Consider the following 19,813-nt stretch of genomic DNA (forward strand, 5'->3'; position numbering starts at 1 on the left):
GTCCCCACGACGATGTTTCGCTCAGTTATATTATTTTACTATGCGTGTCTTGATCAGAAACGATTAATTTCAATTCAATCAATCAGATACTCAAAAATGTAGGATGAAGGGCAAACATTCCAATAGCAAAGCGGCTCCTTTAAATTACTTTGTGATTATTTCTGGTCCTTTCCTGCCATGAAAAAGTGTTCAAAACGAAACGAAAGGGCAAAATGGGATGCGGGAGGTTTCTGCGCGGAAAAAGGAGGGCGTTTTTTAAACTTACCCATTACAAGATCAAGTGTCTGTGGCATCCGGTGACACTTTTATCAGGTGCACTTTGCATTTTTAACCACAGCAATTACTGCAATGTGGATTTAAGGAACGCGAGACCGTCCTGGAGAACGGGGAATTCTTCTGCAGTTTACAGTTATTGAAAATCCGGCAATCTTGGGCCAAAGAATCCTTTGGTTGGCTTTGGTGACCATGGGTGGTCCGGACGAAGCGCAGATTTCAGTTTAATGAGGGTTAACTGACGAGAGATTTATTAAGGGGCAGGTAACTACAGTGTGGGGTTGTTTAAGGTTTGTTGCTGCGGAGCGAGCAGAGCGAGCGAGCAGCAACATAATCAGGATTTAAGAAGAATGCATAGAAGGGGTTACGAATTCTTAAATTCATCACTTTTTACCAGAATGCATTGCATTTAACCAGAGTGCACTGCGCCAATTTTTACCAGAGTGCATTACGCCACGAACAATATAAGGATGTCACACCGTCGAGCCGCCGTCCTTTTTCACATGGATTCCAGTGAGAAAGTTTTCTCTGATTTCCCTGTAAAGCGATGTGAAGGACATCGTGCTTGACTTTTACAACTCTTCACTCAGCTTTTGTTCCTAATGCAGTATGTGAAAGTTTGTAAATCTGGACGATTAATTGTGACATCTTAATCTTAAACTTAGTCGATCTCATTTCTTAGCAGTCTCGCCTCCTTGGTCGAATTCTTAAACGAAGAGAAATCGTCGTTACTAAAGCTTGTAGAATGATTAAAACAAGCAAAAACCGTAGAACACGCTAATTTCATATATGCTGCGATCTAATCCTTTTCATCCAAACATGAATTTAAGCTAAAGCTTGAGCATTTTCACCCATCGCAATGGACACGTCCTCGACACAGTCTATCAACATTCTAGAGATATTTAATGCGTACCGGTACAAAATTTATAAGGTAGATTTCTGCTCCAACAATTTCCACATCTTTCGATTTTCGCGATCTGGTAAAGGGGAAGTTGATGTGTATCGTTTTGTGTTCAAACGTAGTTCAGATCACTATGTGGTTTTTAATCTCGATCCCTTGTCACACCTCGCTATCAATACGTCATAATGCATGAAGTTGATGCATACAAGGACAGATTTTAAGTTACACACCACGATTTGACACTACTTTAAGAAATAAAGGCTAATGTAAGTCTTGGAACGCGCAGATAGATGAATCACTGCGTTAAATATGTCACTATCAACAGAATGTGCCGCAGCATTACTATCTTTTAGATACCCTAGTTATAGTAATACGGCGCTGATAGTTGACACTTCACCTTAGCGCTTGCAGACACTAATCTAAAAGCAACGAGAGTTCCCACGTAAATCCTTGTGTTCTTCCGAAAGAGATATGCTTGGTAATTCTAACAAGTAAACGGTCTACAAATTGAAAACTGGAAAGGAATTACAGGACTGTACATGCAAGTTTCAGTCTGATTTATTTTCCCAGAGGGGAGAGTTATAATGAAAGAGGAAAGATTATAAAAGTTATGAAATTGTTTGTATGACAACTTGGCAAGTATTCATGTACTTTTTGCTACTACCAGCTTGCTTTTTAGCGACACTCTTAATATCAATTGTCCGTATGAAGCGGGTATCCGAAAACCGGGGTTTTTCTGCAAATTATTCCAATGGATAAATAACTTTGCAGCGGTCAAAATAAATTCTAACTTGTCTTGTAAGCAGCAGGCTGCTATGAATTACGAGCATTAAAAAAGTTCAGCGCTTTTATTCGTGTTATGTAAGTTATTCCAGGTAACACCTATTGTGCAAAACTTGTATATTAACTTGTACATTCAAATTTACTCTAGTTGGAACTGACGATAACAGACGTTATTGTCGAAACATGTATTTAAAACTGAAAAGCGTTGTACCCTTTTTACGATTCCGCTAAATTGCATTAAAAAACTTTGCCACGGATTTTGGCCAAATTTGAGTCATAAGAATAAGGCCACCAAATTGAGTGAAATATGAAAACGATAACTTCTTAAAACAGCGAGGGAACATTTCAATATAAGATCTCGTCGACCACACTATACCAGAGATATTTGAAAACGGAGGTTTCACTCCGAAAACGCGTCAAATGTTTTCTGTCCACACTACAGTCAAACCTCTCAGAAAATAGCCAGGTAACTGCTTCATACGGTAAGGCTTACCAACCACACTAATCCGTTACGAAAACGGAGCTTTTCGTAAACGCTCTTCAAACCGGAGGAATTTCAGAACGCCGGCTGTTCGTTTTCGTGTGGACGAAAAACGTTTTGAAAACGATGACGCCACGATAATCATGTGATTTCCCTGCCTGAGTTTTTTCAAACGCAAATTCAAACTGACCGGTGATTGTTGCGTTTTTAGATTCCTCCGGCGTAGTGTGGACGGAAAACGTTTGATACTTTTTCAGAGTAAAACCTCCGTTTTCAAATTCTTCCAGAGTAGTGTGAACGGGGCCTAAGGAGTCCCGGCACTCGCCAACAGATTTTATCATGATGTTGTTTTGCAAGATAGTTTTGGAATCTCAGTTAACATGAGGTGAAAAAATCAGTTATGCCGGGTCGTCTGTTATTTTGGAGTTGCGTAACTTAATCTGGTGAAGCATGTCACTCACTTTCTTCAGCGCCAGCGAGAGATAAATTTGTGCTCCGGTTGACCACCTAATGTACAGAAATGTAAAAAGGTGACGTGACCGTTTAACAGAAGTGAATTACAATAGAATTAGCCAATTGAAAAGTACAAACGGTGACCGCGTCCATTAGGCGTTCACCTCTATCATGATTAGTAACAGAGGTGAACGCTTAATGGAGGTCAAATAAACAGTAAATATGTGAAGCGAATTTCAGGAATTTGAATAGTGACCTCTTAATAGAGGGTGACCGCTTAATGAAAGTCACTTATATAGTAAACGATTTGAAGCGAATTTCGGGAATTTGAAGTGACCTCTTAATAGAAGGTGACTGCTTAATGGAAGTCAAATATATAGTAAACGATTTGAAGCGAATTTCGGAAATTTGAATAATGACCTCTTAATAGAGCTCCTCTTACACCTGTAATAGAGGTTTGACTGTGCGCCAGAGAAATTGGAAAACGCAACAATCACCGGTCATTTTGGATTTGTGTTTGAGGAAAACGCAGGCAGAGAAATCAAGTATCAAAGCAGGTACGGATTGACAAAAATTTAACTTAGATAATTAAAACGGAATGTAATATGGGTTTTTGTTAGGCTGAACAGTTTTCAAAGTTAATATCTTATTCATTTGTTTGTCACCTTTAATTGTAACGCCCGGTAGAAGTATTTGTTTGTAATGAAGCAATAAGACCCATAGAAATAATTTGTTCACAACACTGATAAGTTTCATATATAGCGAGTATCGATGACCAACTCAACTCGTGAAACAATTCCTTTCAAGCCTCAGACCCATAAAAGAAATTTAACTTGTTCAATTCTGTCTCCTGGATACGACGGCATCAGAGACACTGAAGAACACTTATTTGACCGTGTGCTCTAAAAGCTACTTTATAAGCCTTTGTGGATCGTCTAAAACTAAATTTGTGTTATTGCCAACCAACTTGTTGTGCCGTTCCTTGTTGTGCCGCTATGACTTATTGAAATACGTATAGGTTATCGTCAGAGTTATCGTATGGATGCAAGTGTACCTAGTTACATTACGAGTGATGTTTGAAAGAATTCAGTTTCAAATATCACGAGTTGTGCAAATTCTTTGAAATTGCTCGAGCTTTCATAGGATTACATAGGATTTCATGGGATTTTTTGTATGACTTTGAAAATTACGAACGCGGCCGGTATTGATCAGTTTTCACTGTACTGCAAATTAAAAATCAACGACAAATTGGCCTGCTCTCAGCCAGTCACAATTAAGTGATTTTCTCAGTCTCGTAATTTAAAACAAAATAGAATACTACAAAGTCAGTTCTTTTGTTGTGCAGATCATGTCTGTCTCTAATTTAATGCTCTGTGGCTTGATCGTGTTTCTACCTGAGACCTTTGGAGTAACGGAGTGGGGTTTTGGGCGATATATAAAGTACGAACCTGGAAACATGAGCCTCATCTTAACCGCCCCTCATGGTGGAAATCGCAACCCATCACGACAGAGTACTGGTAAAATGTGGCCAGATAGAACCGATTACGGCTGTAAAGGAAAAGATGGTAAATGTATCTGGACACATAATTGTGGACCAACTAGTACGGACTGCAAGACTCGGAAATTAAGTGACTTGCACACTGTAAAAGTTACTCGAGACATTGCAGATAGAATTAAAGAAATCACAGGTGAGGAATTTGATTTTCGTTTCTCGAGGTCTTTTAATAATTAACTTAGAGATAAGCAGAACAATGAATAAGGTTGTTCTATCGGGTTTTACTTAGATTCGGATCAGTTATGCATTTTTAACTCAAGCTTATAATTTAATTCCATTTTACTTGAGTTCGACCTTCTACGAGCGTTACACGTTTTTCTTGGCTCAGATGTAAAATTTTTCTGTGACAGGCAAAAGTTCTATCGAAAAGAAAAAAAAAGAAAGGAATGGTTAAAAACAACAGATTTGGTACGCTTTCTACCACGGCAATGCCATCCCAAAAACTACAAAAAGCCACCGAATATTTTCACGATGTACTGACTCAGCTCAGCTAACTAGAGTTTGATACGAAACATTTTTCTAGTAAGCTTACATGACTGAAAAAAGCGGCAAAAAATCAAGCAATAATTCAAAAACGACTCATTTCCGTTCAGAAAGTGGAAATAGATTTTTGGGATAAAATTAAGCTTACGTACCAATTCAGTCAAGTTTTTTACCTCACATTTGAGTCTTGTCCTTTTATACTTCATTGAAGTTGATCGATGGTGACAGCTCCGTAAACAAGTAAAAACTTGTTTCAATTGACTTACACAAGGCGTACATGATGTCATTCAGCCACGCTGCTACTTTGAATCTTCCCGTAAACTTTTCTCCTTTGTCACAATATTTCGGAATATAGACGACTGTAGAGGACATTGTGCGAGGAATATTTCAGAAGCTTAAGAAAACTCTGTTTTGTTCGCTTCTCAAATGTTTCACTCTGACTGCAACTCAAAGAGTGAACGCCGCGCGACATTGCGCCACAAATTTTCCCGCCTTTTCATACCGATCACTTCGTGTTGATCATACTGAAATGTCCACATCATATTTTTAATCATTGCAGGTTTTCGACCACACGTTGTGTACAACCTGCTGCGAAGAAGCAAACTAGATGCCAACAGAGAGGTTAATGAAGCAACTTGCAATGTCTCAGATGCAATCAAGGCTTTTCAAGATTATAACAATTTCATCTGCAAGGCTCGGTCCGCTATTTCTGACCGTGGTTTGCTATTAGACATCCACGGCAGCGCAGATCAGAAACAAAGAACGGAGCTGGGCTATCTTATTCACAGCAAGCACCTTGACAGTGAAAGCTACAGTAAAGATGTAACGTCTATCAGAAGTCTTGGTAGACATTGGTGTGGAGATGACAATAATTGTTTTAAAAATTTCATCTGTGGCAACAGGAGTCTCGGTCATTTCATGAACCTGGAAGGGTTACATGCAGTACCCTCTCCAGAAAACAAGAAAGTAAAACTGGATGTGGTTCACTATTTCTCGGGAGGATTCACTGTAGCGAAATATGGATCAAGAGATGGAGGGGATATTGATGGAATCCAGATGGAATTTTCCAGAGAAATTCGCTCAAGATGGGGAGAAAATACAAGAAATAAGATAGTTAATGCCATTTTATGTTTTCACCGGCTTAACTATACATAACAACAAAGTAACGAAGTTGTATTTTACCAAGCCTAAAAGTTTGCTTCGCGGAGTGCAAAAATCAGAGAGCGTGGGGTTTGGTGACGAGGCTGAAATAGGCAAAGCATTTTCATTCATGTTTATGCCGCGAAATTCCGGATTGTGTAAGTTAAATAAATCTATTAATGAATTCTAATTGTGCAATAAAACAAGGAATTATCACGTGCAATGTCTTCTCATTCGAGTTATCCACTTGCCCTGATTCGGAGCATTTCAAAACAGATACGCAAGCCGCTAAGCCTGATCGAATTTTCGACCCTCCCGCCTCCCTGTCAGCGACGTGACAAAGCTATAGTGCTGTCTCACCGAGTCGCTCATTGCCTCGGTCACAATCCTTCCCCATAACTTAACTACGTGAGACAATGAGCGGCATAATTTATGAATGAATGTTATACCATTCTGCAAACTTAACATACCCACAACTCCACGCGTACCGCGCTCCAACGGAGTGGGAGGCTTGGGAACGATGTAAATTGGGGGGTTGGATTCTGGAATGAGCACAAATAAAGGTTGTTGTCGTCGGAACGATGAGGCTGATGTCTTTTACAAAACTCGAGTTGTATTTCTTTATTTTTTTCGTTAGCTAGGGTAAAAGTTTAACTACAGTTCAATTTTAATATACGAACGTTTGGCGAAGACACCTGAAAATGCTTTGAGTAAGTTTTTTTATTATTATTATTATTATTAACAAATCTCCCTGCTTGGGTTACTTACGACTGATCATTCAGCTTCAGTTGTCAGTTTCAAGTATGCAACGCGGCCAAGTCCCGTTCATATGGACACCGTAGAAACCACAGAAAGTTCTGTCTGTATTAGAAAAGTCAGTTGATTTCAAAAAAAGTGTATCAGCTGGGAAAAAAATCTTCGTAAATAGTAACAAAATGGTCATATCGCTAAAGCGGGATTTGAACCTACTTTACCTAACGCAGCGCCAATATGCAATACTGAAATTGTACGAGAAAATGCATTTGATGAATTTCATTTGCTGAAAAGGAAATTCTCCAATGTACAAAGAGAATTTGAAAAGGTAAGCTCTGAAGCCTGTGTTTAGACTTTAACCTCGTTCCCAGTGGCCTCTCCCTCACGTGGGGAGCGGCGCCACGTGAGGAAAAGGGCCCGAGAACGAGGTTGGCTAACCTTGATTCGTGCCGCTCATGTCAACTCCTTTAAATTTTCCTAAGTAGTCTTGGTAATGGCTTCTTTTAATTTGATGTTTCCCCCAGACGCTATTTGTGGTACAGAAAGTTCTTTCGCTCCCACAATCAAACCTTTGAAGTCCGTGGATGAAACCCTAGTGTGGCCATTCATTTCAAAGCTATTGAGCAGTACTTTCATGTGGTACTGTTTATTACTCTGTACAAGGTGGTGCTAAATTTAAATCTGCGGATGAAACCTTGGTGAGTGACCATTCAAATGAAAGCTATTGAGCAGTACATTTGTGTGGCACTTTGTGTTTTTTAAAGTTCTGCAAGAAGAAATTATTTGACATTGTTTTTCTTAATTTTGAACTCGACAATCTTGGATATGAAAAAGATTAAATAAAAAAGTAATCTTTATTGCAATCAGTCACGCTACACGAAACCGTGTCTCATAAAGCCACTGAAAATCCTATGACCACTTCTTTTCTCACTGCCAAGCCTGTCGGAGCATTTTTATTGAAGCGAGTCTCTGAGAGACGATTGTAACAAGCACTAGTATTCCGAGAGTACCAAAGATGAACCAGTAATCAAAGTCTTCCTTCAGCACATCAAACATTCGTGAAGGTGTTATTCTCGTCCAGTACAGGTCCAGTCCATACGCAAACACCAAACATGTGGATTCCAGACCTGATCCGGCTGTGTAGACACCGTGGAGGTTGGCAACTAGAGTCGAAAAGAAGCATAAATTAGTTAAACAGGAGCTCTTGTCAAACCAATTATCTGTGTGACGACTGGGACTTCATCTGCTCGCACTGAGGGCTTTATGTTAACACAAAATACATTTTGAATTCTTTATGCTGCATCAAACGAAAAGAGATTTCAAATTCACGCGCTTTTCCGACCACCAACCTTAATGAACGCTGTCATAACAAATTTGATCCTACTCAATTTTAATGAGTCAACCTTTCGCACGTTTGACAGGCATCTTCGATTGTACACATTCGTCCAATTCTAATCTAACGTTAAGTGCAGACTTTACAATGAATGAAATGTGGCATTACCACTACCAAAAGCTCTTTTATATCGAGTTTTGAAATCTTTTGCCTGACAATCATGTTAAACGTTGTATGGCCGGTTCAAAACCAAGACCAATCAATATGGGGAGGCAGCGAAGTCAAGTTAGCCAACCTCGCACCAAGTAGTTGGGTTTAGATTAGCCGATAAGTTTCTAAGACAACCACAAAAGTTACAAAATTTCGAAAGGTGTGCTACGCTTTCAAGCACATGGCATAGGCTCGATTTCCGTCAGAGGATCGCGGGCTCGTTTCAGGCGATAATCCTCCACAGAAAAGAAGCTGACGGCTGTACATTTCCATGCGAACCTTACACAGACCATAAAGTACAAGGAAAGCCATATTTTTGCAATATTTGTCTCCGTGCTAACGACAGTGTTTACTACGTTTAAAATTTTAGAACTTTTCTGTACGTATTTAAACGTGTCGTTAAAGTTTTAGTGCGCTAACAATTACGGGTCCAGTCGCCATCTTTTTCCTACGGAGGACCGAGCCTGCGCATGGCAGAGACAACCAAAGTTACTGACCAGTTTGATTGTAGTTGATAAACGCCAAAGGATTCAAGCTGAGCTCTGGAATATAAGGATGCAGCCCTTCTTCACGGTCCTGTTGGTTGGGCAAAAACTTCCTCCGTGGATCCAAGTAGTTTTTGGGAAGGCTCAAGATGTAGCCAGTTTGCAGTCCAAGCAAGAGATTCTTATGAGTTATCCCTCGCTCTGTTATCGTTACAGTCGCGGTGCGTATTGTTGTTGGGAATATGTACGACTGCTGAAGTACTATCGGGATAGGGGGAGGGTCGAATGAGGACAAAGCAGTACTGAAAATAAATTAATATTCCAGTTTATTGATTAATCGATTTAGTTAGTACACTAGCCTACTAACTACGGACGGGGGGGAGGGCAGAGGGTGATTTCCCAAGGGGAGGTCATAGAGGATGTTTCAAAAGTTTGCGTCCTTTTTCTACAAGCGTATATCTCACTCAGTTTTCACATCAGGTAAGCCATTTTCAAAGACGCCAACTTTTAGTGACCTTTAAATTGTAAAAAACAGCTGAGCAATTTATTATTTAATTTAGTGAATGCGACAGCATTTTAAGGCACAATGATGCCAATAGCTTTGAAAAAGTATACAAACTCCTCAGTCAATAATTCGAGGGCGCTCGAAAGTTTCTTCTCGTGTCAGGAATATTACGTTCATTAGTGTTGCTCAGCAAGCTGCAGTTTAAAGGAGCTCAGTCGCGGCATTTTGAGTTATTTTGGCCACGTACAAAATTACATTTAAGTTGATGGACACCTGAAAATAGTAGTTCACTAAGATAGAAGAACATTAAAGAGATAATAATAAACCATAAAGGAACAAAGATGGTTAAGGATGGAGAAGATTAACACGGATTACAAACGACGAAGTTCAAAACTTTAGGCTAAATTTTTTAAGATGCGCAAACCGTCACGTAGCTCCTTTAAGTAATCCCAAGTAGGATACGATAAATGGCTTTTCAGGCCTTCATTCACGAGGTTGAACACATCAGAAAACGTTAACTATGAAGATGAAAGCATTTTCCTGATGCTCAATGACAGAGAACCATCAAAACGCATGGGTACATTGTTATTTCAAGATTTGTCTTTCGATCGATCGAAGTAGTTACTACAGGTTACAAACACGGGTGTACTGTTCTGGCCTCGCTCCGGGTGTTGGTAGTTACCATTCCGCCCGAGCGATCCGCCATTATGAAAGTCGTGTTATTTCCTGTTCTTGCTTCCATGATGCTCATGGGATACATAATTTAGTGGGATACCGCTTACTCAGATTACCGTGGACATTGAATAAGCCAATAGACTGTTTTTGATATATCAAAATTCAGCTTGGCAGCGAGGCTTAGATGACACAAACAAAGGAAATTGAATTGAATCGAAGGTTCGAGCCCCAGACCGGACCAACACTCAGGGTCTTAAAATAACTGAGGAGAATGTGCTGCCTTTGTAATTACATCTACAAATGGTTAGACATTCAAGTCTTCTCGGATAAGGACGATAAACCGTAGGCCCCGTCTCACAGCACTTCACTGATCTGGTTCTTGTGGGACGTTAAAGAACGCATGACACTGTTCGAAAACAGTAGGGGACGTAGAACTCGGTGTCATGGTCTATCTGACTTGTGCCGGTCATTGGTCTGGGGTGGGTAAGGTGAGATCATACATGGACTGAAGTGGCTGCAAAGTGCGCCTTCATATGCTGACGTCCGATCTCACCTCTCTGGTTCAGCCTCTGGCTGGAAGGGAGGAAATTGGCACCAACTGTCTATCTATCCATCTATCTCATTTCTTTTGTTTGTGTCCTCTAGGCCTCACTATCAAGCTGGATTTTAATATGTCGAAAGTGACCTATTTCGATGAATTAAAATTCTACGACTTGGTTCGACGCTTAACGGAATAAAACAAAAGAAATCACATCGAGGTTGAGGAATGAAAAATCAATGAATTTTGTTTTATTCCCCTCGGCCTCGGAGACAACTTGAAGTCAGAATTTAATATATCGAAATTAGGCTATTGAGCCAAACGGCTCCAAATGCCAAGAAACTTCAGAGAAACGCCAATAGCATTAACAAAACGTCTTAACATTTCAAAGTTGTCGTATTCTCTTTAATAAAGATCTTAAATGTTTTGAAATACCTAGGAAGTTTCTAAACTGTATTGCAAGAAAAATAACAGAGCGTCTAAACATTCCAAAACTGCCATATATTTTTAATAAAACATAAAATAGGCCATTTTACAGTTGTCTGCTCAGTGACCTGGCCTTTGGATGGCAGCGAGGCTGGAGTTGACCTTATTTTGATACAGACCTCACTGCTTTTGTTGTGTAAAACAAGTTGTTCTGATCCTAACTAGGTGCATTTACATGTAAAATGGTCCATTGTTCTAAATACGCAGAAAGTTTGTAAATATTGCAAGAAAAAAACTGTCCAAAACTGTCTTTTATCTAAATAAAAATCTAGAATTGTTCTAACTCTCCAGGAAGTTTCTAAACATCACCGGAGAAAAAAATGGTAAAACGCCTAAACATCCCAAAACTGTCAAATTTTTAATAAAAATCTAGAATTTTTAAATATCCAGGAAGTTTCCAAATATCGCAAAAAAATCGTGATAACATTGCAAAACTGTCGCTTTTTTAAGATAAAAATCTAGAATTATTCTAAATGTCCAGGAAGTTCACAGATTTTGCAAAAAAAAACATTCCAGACATTTATTTTATTTGTATTCTGTACGTTTTGGAATCTGCTCATTTATAGGTTGGTGTATTAAACAGTCGTCTTGTAAGGATTATTTCCCTCGGTAGCGGTAAAATAGCACAGAATACCTCTTTGGTACATTTGTTCTTACTTCGAGATCCTCTAAGCGAAAGAGCTGTGGCCGAAGCTTACGACAATAGTGTCGCAAAGCATAACGCTATATTTTAAACATTCACTGTACCACTTGGAGGTTAATAAGTTCCCTTTGTGGTGCAACCCTTCCACTGTAGCAAGAAGGCTTACAATTCACACACCCAAAAATCTCCCGAAGTGCGCTGGAGAATCGCGAACTGGACACAAAAAGAATTATAGGATTCACTGCTGTGCTTAAAGATGGAAAAACGTAGAAAAACAAACCTACATGGAGCCGAAGCTTACGTAAATCGTTGGTGAAAAACGATGGGAAGGCCATTCTAAAAACTAAATACACACACAGTGGTGTCCAACAGAGGAAAAAAGCAGTTACTATAGAGATGAACACTTTCATTACAGTCTTGTTCTGTTGCCTATTACGCGCGCTGATGTTTTCTTGATAAGTTTCATCCACTGGTCCTACTTGTGTCATAGATTTCATAATTCTACGATAAAGTACAATTATCACGATAAACGGCACACAGTAAAATATTAAAAATCCTATAGTGTAGAATATAGAGAGTTCCAGTCTGGCCCAGGAAAACCTACAAAACGTTTGAGGCCCGTCTTGGACGATTTTAGCAAACCACACGTACGGAAAACCACCTGAAAGCGGGAAAATCCACGTGATTAACAACAAACCCGCCCGGAGACGGGTTGTTAGCATTGTAGCGTGGAAGGGATGTACAATAGCTACGAATCTCTCCACCACGATCAAAACAAGGCTAAGAACTGAAACCGCTTGTGAAACAGCTCTGGAATACATTCCCATCTTGCAAACGAACGTAGCCATGGAACCTTCGATGGAACTTTTTCCTGAGAGCATTCCTTCTGTGGCGTACAGAGGCCAGTTGGTCAAAGCAGAGAGCAGATCAGAAACAGCCATGTTCACGATGAAATAGTTTGTACTGGTTCTAAGAGAGGCTTTCATCAGAACAGCCAATGTAACCAGAACATTGCCGACAATGGCTAAAATACTAACCAAGGAAATTACTACTGTGATTGTCTTTGACGCGATAGGACAATGTGTTGATTGATCCTCAAAGTTGCCGATGCTGGAGTTGTTCATGTTTCCTTGTTGGAAGATTTTCTTTCCTTTAACTTCACGGACAACACTTTGAGAAGACTCGAGCTTCCTATTCATTTACCGGAAGTTTAAATGCATGTACACCTGCCGGTCAGATTAGATTTCTTATTAAAGCGACTTGAAAACGTAAACTTGAGATTGCTTAGCGGCAATATACAAAACTTAGCCTATACAAATTTCTGTATTATACTAGCTCGTTAGTAACACTCGATAACGAGCCTACCCCTCTTAAGAAACAGGTAAAAATGATAAATGTCATTGTTCTTTAATAACGTAATTCAGCTTTTGAAAATTTTAACTTACTCCTAAATCGGAATCGAACTAACTGATTTTAAGTTAACCGACTTTGAGTAGGTTTCTAGAAATGAGTTCTAATTTACTTGAATGTAAATCCTTAATTTAATAGGAAAACCTATTTGGGGTTTTCTGAGCTTCATGCATGTAACGAGACATCCAAACTGGACCATTTTTAAGTAAAATAAACATTTATTCACTTGCCTCTTGTTTTGTGGCAGAGAAGAGAAACTATTGCATTTTTAAGGCGTGACAATGTAAATTGACGAAATTGATGAAGATTCACTTTCCAAAATAACCATGACAATAAGTGATTTGAATCTTAATTCATGACAAGCTGTGCTTTCTGTAAACAGAATGTGCATCGGAGTCTATCTCAATGCAAATTTTAAAGGCCTTAAAGTAATTACATGTATTTTATAAATATAATTATCAATTCCACTTCGTTTTTAAAACGAACATTCAAGTTTACGCGCAGAAACGTTTTAGTTTCTTTTTTTTTTTCTTTAGGAGTATTTTAAGACCGGAAAATTATCTTGAATCGCCGATGCGTCCATAGTCTTCCATCCTATGTGTTTACTTTACTCAAAACCTTTTAATGTAGAATTGACTTAACAAGCAAATTAAATATCATATATTAATTACTGGAAAAGGGCTGGTCGATTTCTCTATTATAATTGCTACAGAAAACCTACAACCACAATAATCTTCACAAAACCTAAACAACTGGGACAAAACAGTGAAATACATTTCATGTTTGTTTCGCTGGAAGATCCTCATAGTCAAATCTTTTAGGCAGAAGTCAGTGTTCCAAAAACATAAATAATGCATGTTTGGTTAATAAACAGGTGAAATTGTTTACATATCCCAGGCTTTTGCTAAAGTAAACACATTAAAGATAATACAAGTTTCAGTTACGTTTCATGTGGTCAGTTTAAATTTTTTCCGCCTTTTCGCCCTTTTCTTTATATTATGATGAACAAATTCAGCAGAAAATACTGTTCTTTCCTTTGCTCTGAACTTGTGAAGTCTCCATTAAAATGAGAGCTTTCTTACTGTCTCTACTGTACACGTGTTTCGAGAAGTATAACTAGTCATACTAATTTTGACCTCATTAATACACGCAAAGTGAATAACGAAGCCAAGGAAAACACGCAAAAGAGTTCGATGGCCATTACCAAAATAACACGCACCTGCAGGGAATCATGGTAGTTGTATTCATCAAAACAAATTTCCAGTCCAAGACGATGAATACAACTACCATGATTCCCTGCAGGCGCGTCTCATAGAGGGAATGGGCCATTACGAAAACAAGCGACGATCTTTGGTCTTCTAAAGTCCCGTCCACACTAACCCGGTTTTAAAAGAGAGCGTGTACACATGGCCACAAACATAAATCACGATCTCGTTCCCAGGGTCTTTCGTCTTCCCGGCCTCTAGTAGGGCGGAAAGATGAGAGACCCTGGGAAAGAGGTTGAGCAAATCACTCTTGTTCCACATTGTTGTTATCAATTAGTTTAAACTGTCCTTAGCTTCGTTTTTGTTCGACACATATTTTTGGATGCCATGGGAAACACACTCCGATTTGGATGCCATGTACTTTATTTTCACTTTTTTTTTCTGTTTTTGTATATTTGAGCGTTTTACCTCGCTTTTTCATGTATATTTTGAACCTACCATAAATTGTGATAAATAAAAAGACAATGTTGCGTTTTCAAGAATCTTCACTTTTAGACGCGTTTTCGAAGTTCCCCTTTTCCGATGATAACAATTCGAGTTTTCACTCGTTCGATGTGGACGGAAATACATTGAGACGGATAGAATAGCCTTCCAGTCGAGTTCGGACCGGAAACCACGACGTTAAAAACCCGAGCTAACCCGAGCTGACCCGAGCGAAGAGCGCGGAAAAGAGGAGACCAAGGGCGTATCGAGAAGTTTATGAAGTGGATGGTCCCTGAATGACAACAGAGCATTTCTCAAATTCGTTGTTTGTAATCCGTGTCAATCTTCTCCATCCTTAACCATCTTTGTTCCTTTATGGTTTGTTATTATCTCTTTGGTGTTTTTCTATCTTATTAAACTACTATTTTCAGGTTTCCTTCAATTTAAAGGTAATTTCTAACTCAAAAGTCCGTGACTTAGCTCCTTTAATGTGTTTGTAACTGAAAGCCAGTAAGCTTCAGTGTACTTGTCAAACAACTCAAAACTTACCTGTTTCTCTCTGTATATCCATCGTACATCTCCAACACCGTGAGCTCATATCGGCGGGATTTAGTGTTGTACAGACAGTAGACCAGCCAGTTTTCAGCGTGCACCATGTGAATAGGACCTTTCGCATTCTTGTGACGAGCGTGGAAAATGATCAACCCTGAGAAAATTCAGACATGTGTCTAACACAACTTCTGAATGACAAGCAGCTCAGGACTTGCTGTTTACAAAACAGAGCATTTTTGCTGTTTTATCGTATTTGTGGAACGCACTGTGACCTTATGATTGAAGTCTAGGGCTCCAGAGGAGGGGGACCACCTTATATAAAAATCAAGGATGATCATCATCTTGCTGAGGGGTGTAAATCTAGGATTTTGGTCCCATTTGGAGTGTCCTGGACGAAATGCCACTACTTCAAGCCGGCAAGGTATCTTTTAGGGTGCACCCATTTTCGTGTTGAGTGGTATCTTTTAGGGGTCAAACCATTCCCCAGATTGGTCTCCTTTAGGGTTTAATTTTAATTTTCTGATGAGCTCCCCTGACCTTTTCACATGAGAGTTTGTGCACAACTATACAACTGTAGCTCCAAATTACTTCACACTACAGACGCTGTACCATGAAATTAAGCCTATTAAGCATTAACATTGATGGACGACAAGATTATCAAATGACTTCACCATTTTTCTGCTTTTACTGATACTTGCTAGACAAACTAATCTGTTTCTGTTGTCAATGTCTCTCTTAAATTTTGCGCCTTTCAACTGACAATCTTAAAGGAAAAAAGAAACTGTTGGTTATAACATTTATACCTGTTACAGCATCAATAAGATAAATGGAGATTCCAGGCTTGGTATCTGGCGTAACCTCAGTGCCCACTGCTATAAGATTTGGGTTCAAATATTTGTAAAGCACTCTCCTATCTCCAAGAACTTTTCCTTGAGAATGAACATGTTCCAGAGGACTCTTGGTTGCTAAAATACAACAACATTAAAAATTAACGATATGTTGGAACGCTACAAAGTATAAACAAGATCTGCAAGCACTTACCAATATTAGTGATAGTTTGTTGAGACTCAGGAAAGTTCACGTTCCACATTTCTCTGACATGAAAGACACTTTTTTCCACATCGGACAAAAGCATGTATCCTTTCAAGTCAGCCTTCTCTTTGTCAGCCATGAAGAAGAAGATGGATGAGGACGCTTTAGACACAATTTCAATGGATTCAGAAGTGCGAGGAAAAACATGAACATTCAGAGAGGAGTCCAGGAGAAGGAGAAGTTTGGTGTGTTTAGCATCTGAAGAGAAAACAAGGAAAGAAAATTCTTAACTGACTTGGTGGAAGAAGTTCCCTTTGCACAAATATTTTGGGGAAATTTACCCTTGATTTTGCAAACCTCCTGAGTTTTTTAACCCATTTCTATTGCCCTGGGTTGTGTAAAAAATTGGGATTCCTATCACTTTTTGAACAACAACTTACAATGTTTCCTTTCAAACATTTACCCAATAAAAGTCCTAACAAGTAAACAATTAAGGACATACCAGTATGTGGCAAAAGCATGGATTGCACAACTCTGTATGACAACTGATTTCCTTTAAGGTAGCCTGGTCCAATCGGCTTCCCAGTGATTGGGTTGAAAACATGTAAAAGGGATCCATCAGATGCCCTTGACTTCCCAAGCACTACACACTGGGCAGTTAAAGGAAAGTGGGCAACAGTTCGTTGAGTGTAGAGTAAGGAATACTGTTTGCTGTTTTGAGAGAAAGGGGCAAGGTTTGGTAGAAAGTACTTCCAAACGATGCTTCCGTCAGCAGAATTGAGCCCAAAGAGTTTTCCAGATGATGTTACAATCAGAATTAATTTTCGCAGATTGAACTGATCTCTGGTTAGTTGCTCTTCTTCTTCATCTGTTGTTTCAGCAAAGAAGCCATGTTCTTGCTGTGCTTTGACAAAGGCTTGGAATTGCTTCACAAGCACTTGGAACTGCTTCACTTGGGCACGGATGCGACGGATAAACATGGACAAGACATCATCTACAAAATACAATTCTGTAGGTTAACAAAATGTGAACAACTACATTGACAAACTGAACCAGTGCCCAGCAAGTTAGTTCCAAGATCAAAAATCTAATTTGTCTTTCTGACTTTCATATATTTCATACTACAGTTGTATTCTTCATAGAAGAATTTTGCTAAAAACAAGCATGTTATCCAGAGATGATCAGGTGATACCCTTGACATTCAAATGTTACCAGGAGCCTCAGGTAACTGGGTTAATCTAGCAGCCTATATTTTCTAAACAACATGATTAAGAGGAGGAGCCTCCCACCTTTATAGGTGAAAGCCAAAGGGCAAAAACAAAAACTTGAACTGGGCAGATTTTTACCCTGGGTCCCCACCACCTTACTTCCAGCCACAACCTTGCACATGTTAGCAAGCCTGGATCTGACAATGGAAGTTTCATATCTTTGTTTTAGCTACATAAAAATGATTAAAACATTCACTATTATGGCTGGCAGATTAGCTAAAATATCACGCCCCAACAGTGATATTCTTGTGATGCGTAATTAGCTGATTTTACTTTCCGTGAAACGTGAATTTAAGAAATTATTCTCCATGATCTGTGACCTGAAGGTTTTGCCTGACCCGGGAATAAATTGAATCATTAACCGATAGTATACTGGTAAATTTCACCACTCATTCCTACATGATTTTGAGACGTGAATCTTCCGAATGGTTAGAGTCATCTATCAAGAGTGATTTAGGTATACAATTTGCAATATTGAGTCTTTACTTAGCCTTTCACCCCTTTGCTCTCTTCAAACACTCTTTCTAGTGTAAGAGCAGGTTATTAAAAAGAGTACTTTACTTGCTTATTTTCATGATTCTGCAAAATGAAATTTTGGTATCCATGATCTGTGATTTGCTATTTTTTTTCATTCACGACCCACGCCAGACAGAGATCCCCTGTACGACTCTCCTAACCGTACTACCCTACCATTTGGATGAGCACCAAACTCCTCCTGAAGAGTCTCAAAATTTGCCTGTGAAGGTGAAAATGGCAGCTCAACCACCTCTACAGCTGTGACTTCAGCAAGAGCTTCTTCCCGAGACCACATGACACGTCCAGGAAACTGTACCAATGACACTGAATGATCCGTGGTAGCCAGGAATACTCTATATCCAAGTTCATTTTCTTTCTTATTAAACAAATAAACAACAGCATCTTCTGGTTCTCCGTGATCTACTAAGACTGCCTTTTGCGTCATGTCTGAAAGGTCTTTTTTGTTGTCTAAGTCATAACATTTAAGCTCTAAGGATTCGTCAGTGATTGGTGTAATTGAAACCAATATAGCCTTGTTGCCAAGTACAGCTGCTCTAAGTAGAGACTGCTCCGTAAATTTGGTCAGGACTGTAATGCTATGATCGTTGTTTAAGTTCAAGATAAGCTGATGAGTATTGGAGAGTTTTAACAGGAACTCCGATCGTTCATCCCAGGAATTTGAATAAGAACCAAATGAGTGTAAGGTAGGTTTGCCAAGAGAGAGTTCTTCGACTCCTAGCCCTAAAGAAGCTAACGATATTGTTTTCACTGGTGCTGATTCATCAGTAAGGGAAATAACGTGAATGCTATTGCTGAATGTTTCTGCGCAAACCAAACTTGACTTCTTGACAAAGACGCAACTAGCACCACTGTTGACCCACGGTGCTCCAACACGTCTTTCTCCTTTCATTTTTCCATTCTCTACAGTTAGCTTCTGAATAACAATGTCTACATCATTTTGGGTTCCTACAACATATAAAATTCCACTGGAATGTTGAAAGCTGAAATAATCAGCTGTCTGTTCACTGTTATCAACTGACCATTTTTCTGAGCCATCTTGAAGTGCAAATGCTTTGATGATATTAAAAGCCAGAGAAACCACAAGTTCGTTTTCTTTGGCCTCCACCAACGCTGTCTGTGGTCCATTCCATCCGTGGAAAGGTGAATTTGTAATCTTTTTGCTTGGCGAAGAAGCAGAATTGCCAATTGCCTCCCACAGAAGTGCTCCATTACCAGTATCCCAAGATCGAATGAATTTTCCGGCGCTTGAAGAGCTTAAAAGAACGTTTTCACGATAAAGCAATGTATCTAGAACCTCTTCGCTCTCTTCCAAAACTTGACGCCAAAGAATACCACCAGTTCTCGAATTTAGGGCAGCAATCACGTTCGATTCCGTGCCAACAAACAAACGTTTGCTGCTATGCGTAGAAACATCGAAAAATGAAAATTTTACTTTCCCGATGTAGCTCTGACGCCAGTCGAAGAGCCCAACTTGATCTGCGTACAATCCTAGGCAGTGCCTCAAGTTTATCAAGGAAAGAAAAACGCACATGTAACCCTTAATCACCGCCATATTGGAAGCACCTGCAAAAAGCGAGGCTGCTCAGGAGGCCTGGCTGATCGGCAAAATTTTGCCTGGCTGCTAAGTAC

General features: G+C 39.4%; 3 protein-coding genes across 3 annotated transcripts; 1 reads left to right on the forward strand and 2 right to left on the reverse strand.

Moving 5' to 3' along the window:
* The first annotated feature begins 3,255 nt into the window (after positions 1 to 3,255).
* LOC110063098 (uncharacterized) lies at positions 3,256 to 6,287 on the forward strand. Its single transcript, XM_020770046.2, has 3 exons — positions 3,256 to 3,448; positions 4,237 to 4,579; positions 5,489 to 6,287. Exons 2-3 carry the CDS (start codon positions 4,240 to 4,242, stop codon positions 6,082 to 6,084), a joined length of 936 nt encoding a protein of 311 aa, XP_020625705.1. The 5' UTR covers positions 3,256 to 3,448; positions 4,237 to 4,239; the 3' UTR covers positions 6,085 to 6,287.
* A 375-nt stretch (positions 6,288 to 6,662) lies between these two features.
* On the reverse strand, positions 6,663 to 19,773 carry LOC110063093 (ER membrane protein complex subunit 1-like). The gene is made up of 7 exons (XM_020770042.2): positions 18,338 to 19,773; positions 16,882 to 17,373; positions 16,389 to 16,637; positions 16,151 to 16,312; positions 15,345 to 15,501; positions 8,863 to 9,152; positions 6,663 to 7,985 (listed from the first exon to the last, which is right to left on the reverse strand). Exons 1-7 carry the CDS (start codon positions 19,734 to 19,736, stop codon positions 7,750 to 7,752), a joined length of 2,985 nt encoding a protein of 994 aa, XP_020625701.2. The 5' UTR covers positions 19,737 to 19,773; the 3' UTR covers positions 6,663 to 7,749.
* Positions 11,055 to 13,184, reverse strand: LOC110063097 (neuromedin-U receptor 2-like). The gene has a single exon (XM_020770045.2). It carries the CDS (start codon positions 12,894 to 12,896, stop codon positions 11,793 to 11,795), a length of 1,104 nt encoding a protein of 367 aa, XP_020625704.1. The 5' UTR covers positions 12,897 to 13,184; the 3' UTR covers positions 11,055 to 11,792.
* Positions 19,774 to 19,813: the final 40 nt, after the last annotated feature.

Source organism: Orbicella faveolata, unplaced genomic scaffold (genome assembly GCF_042242905.1).
Source record: "Orbicella faveolata isolate gen_17 unplaced genomic scaffold, um_ofav_v1 contig_14, whole genome shotgun sequence".
Taxonomy (NCBI): domain Eukaryota; kingdom Metazoa; phylum Cnidaria; class Anthozoa; order Scleractinia; family Merulinidae; genus Orbicella; species Orbicella faveolata.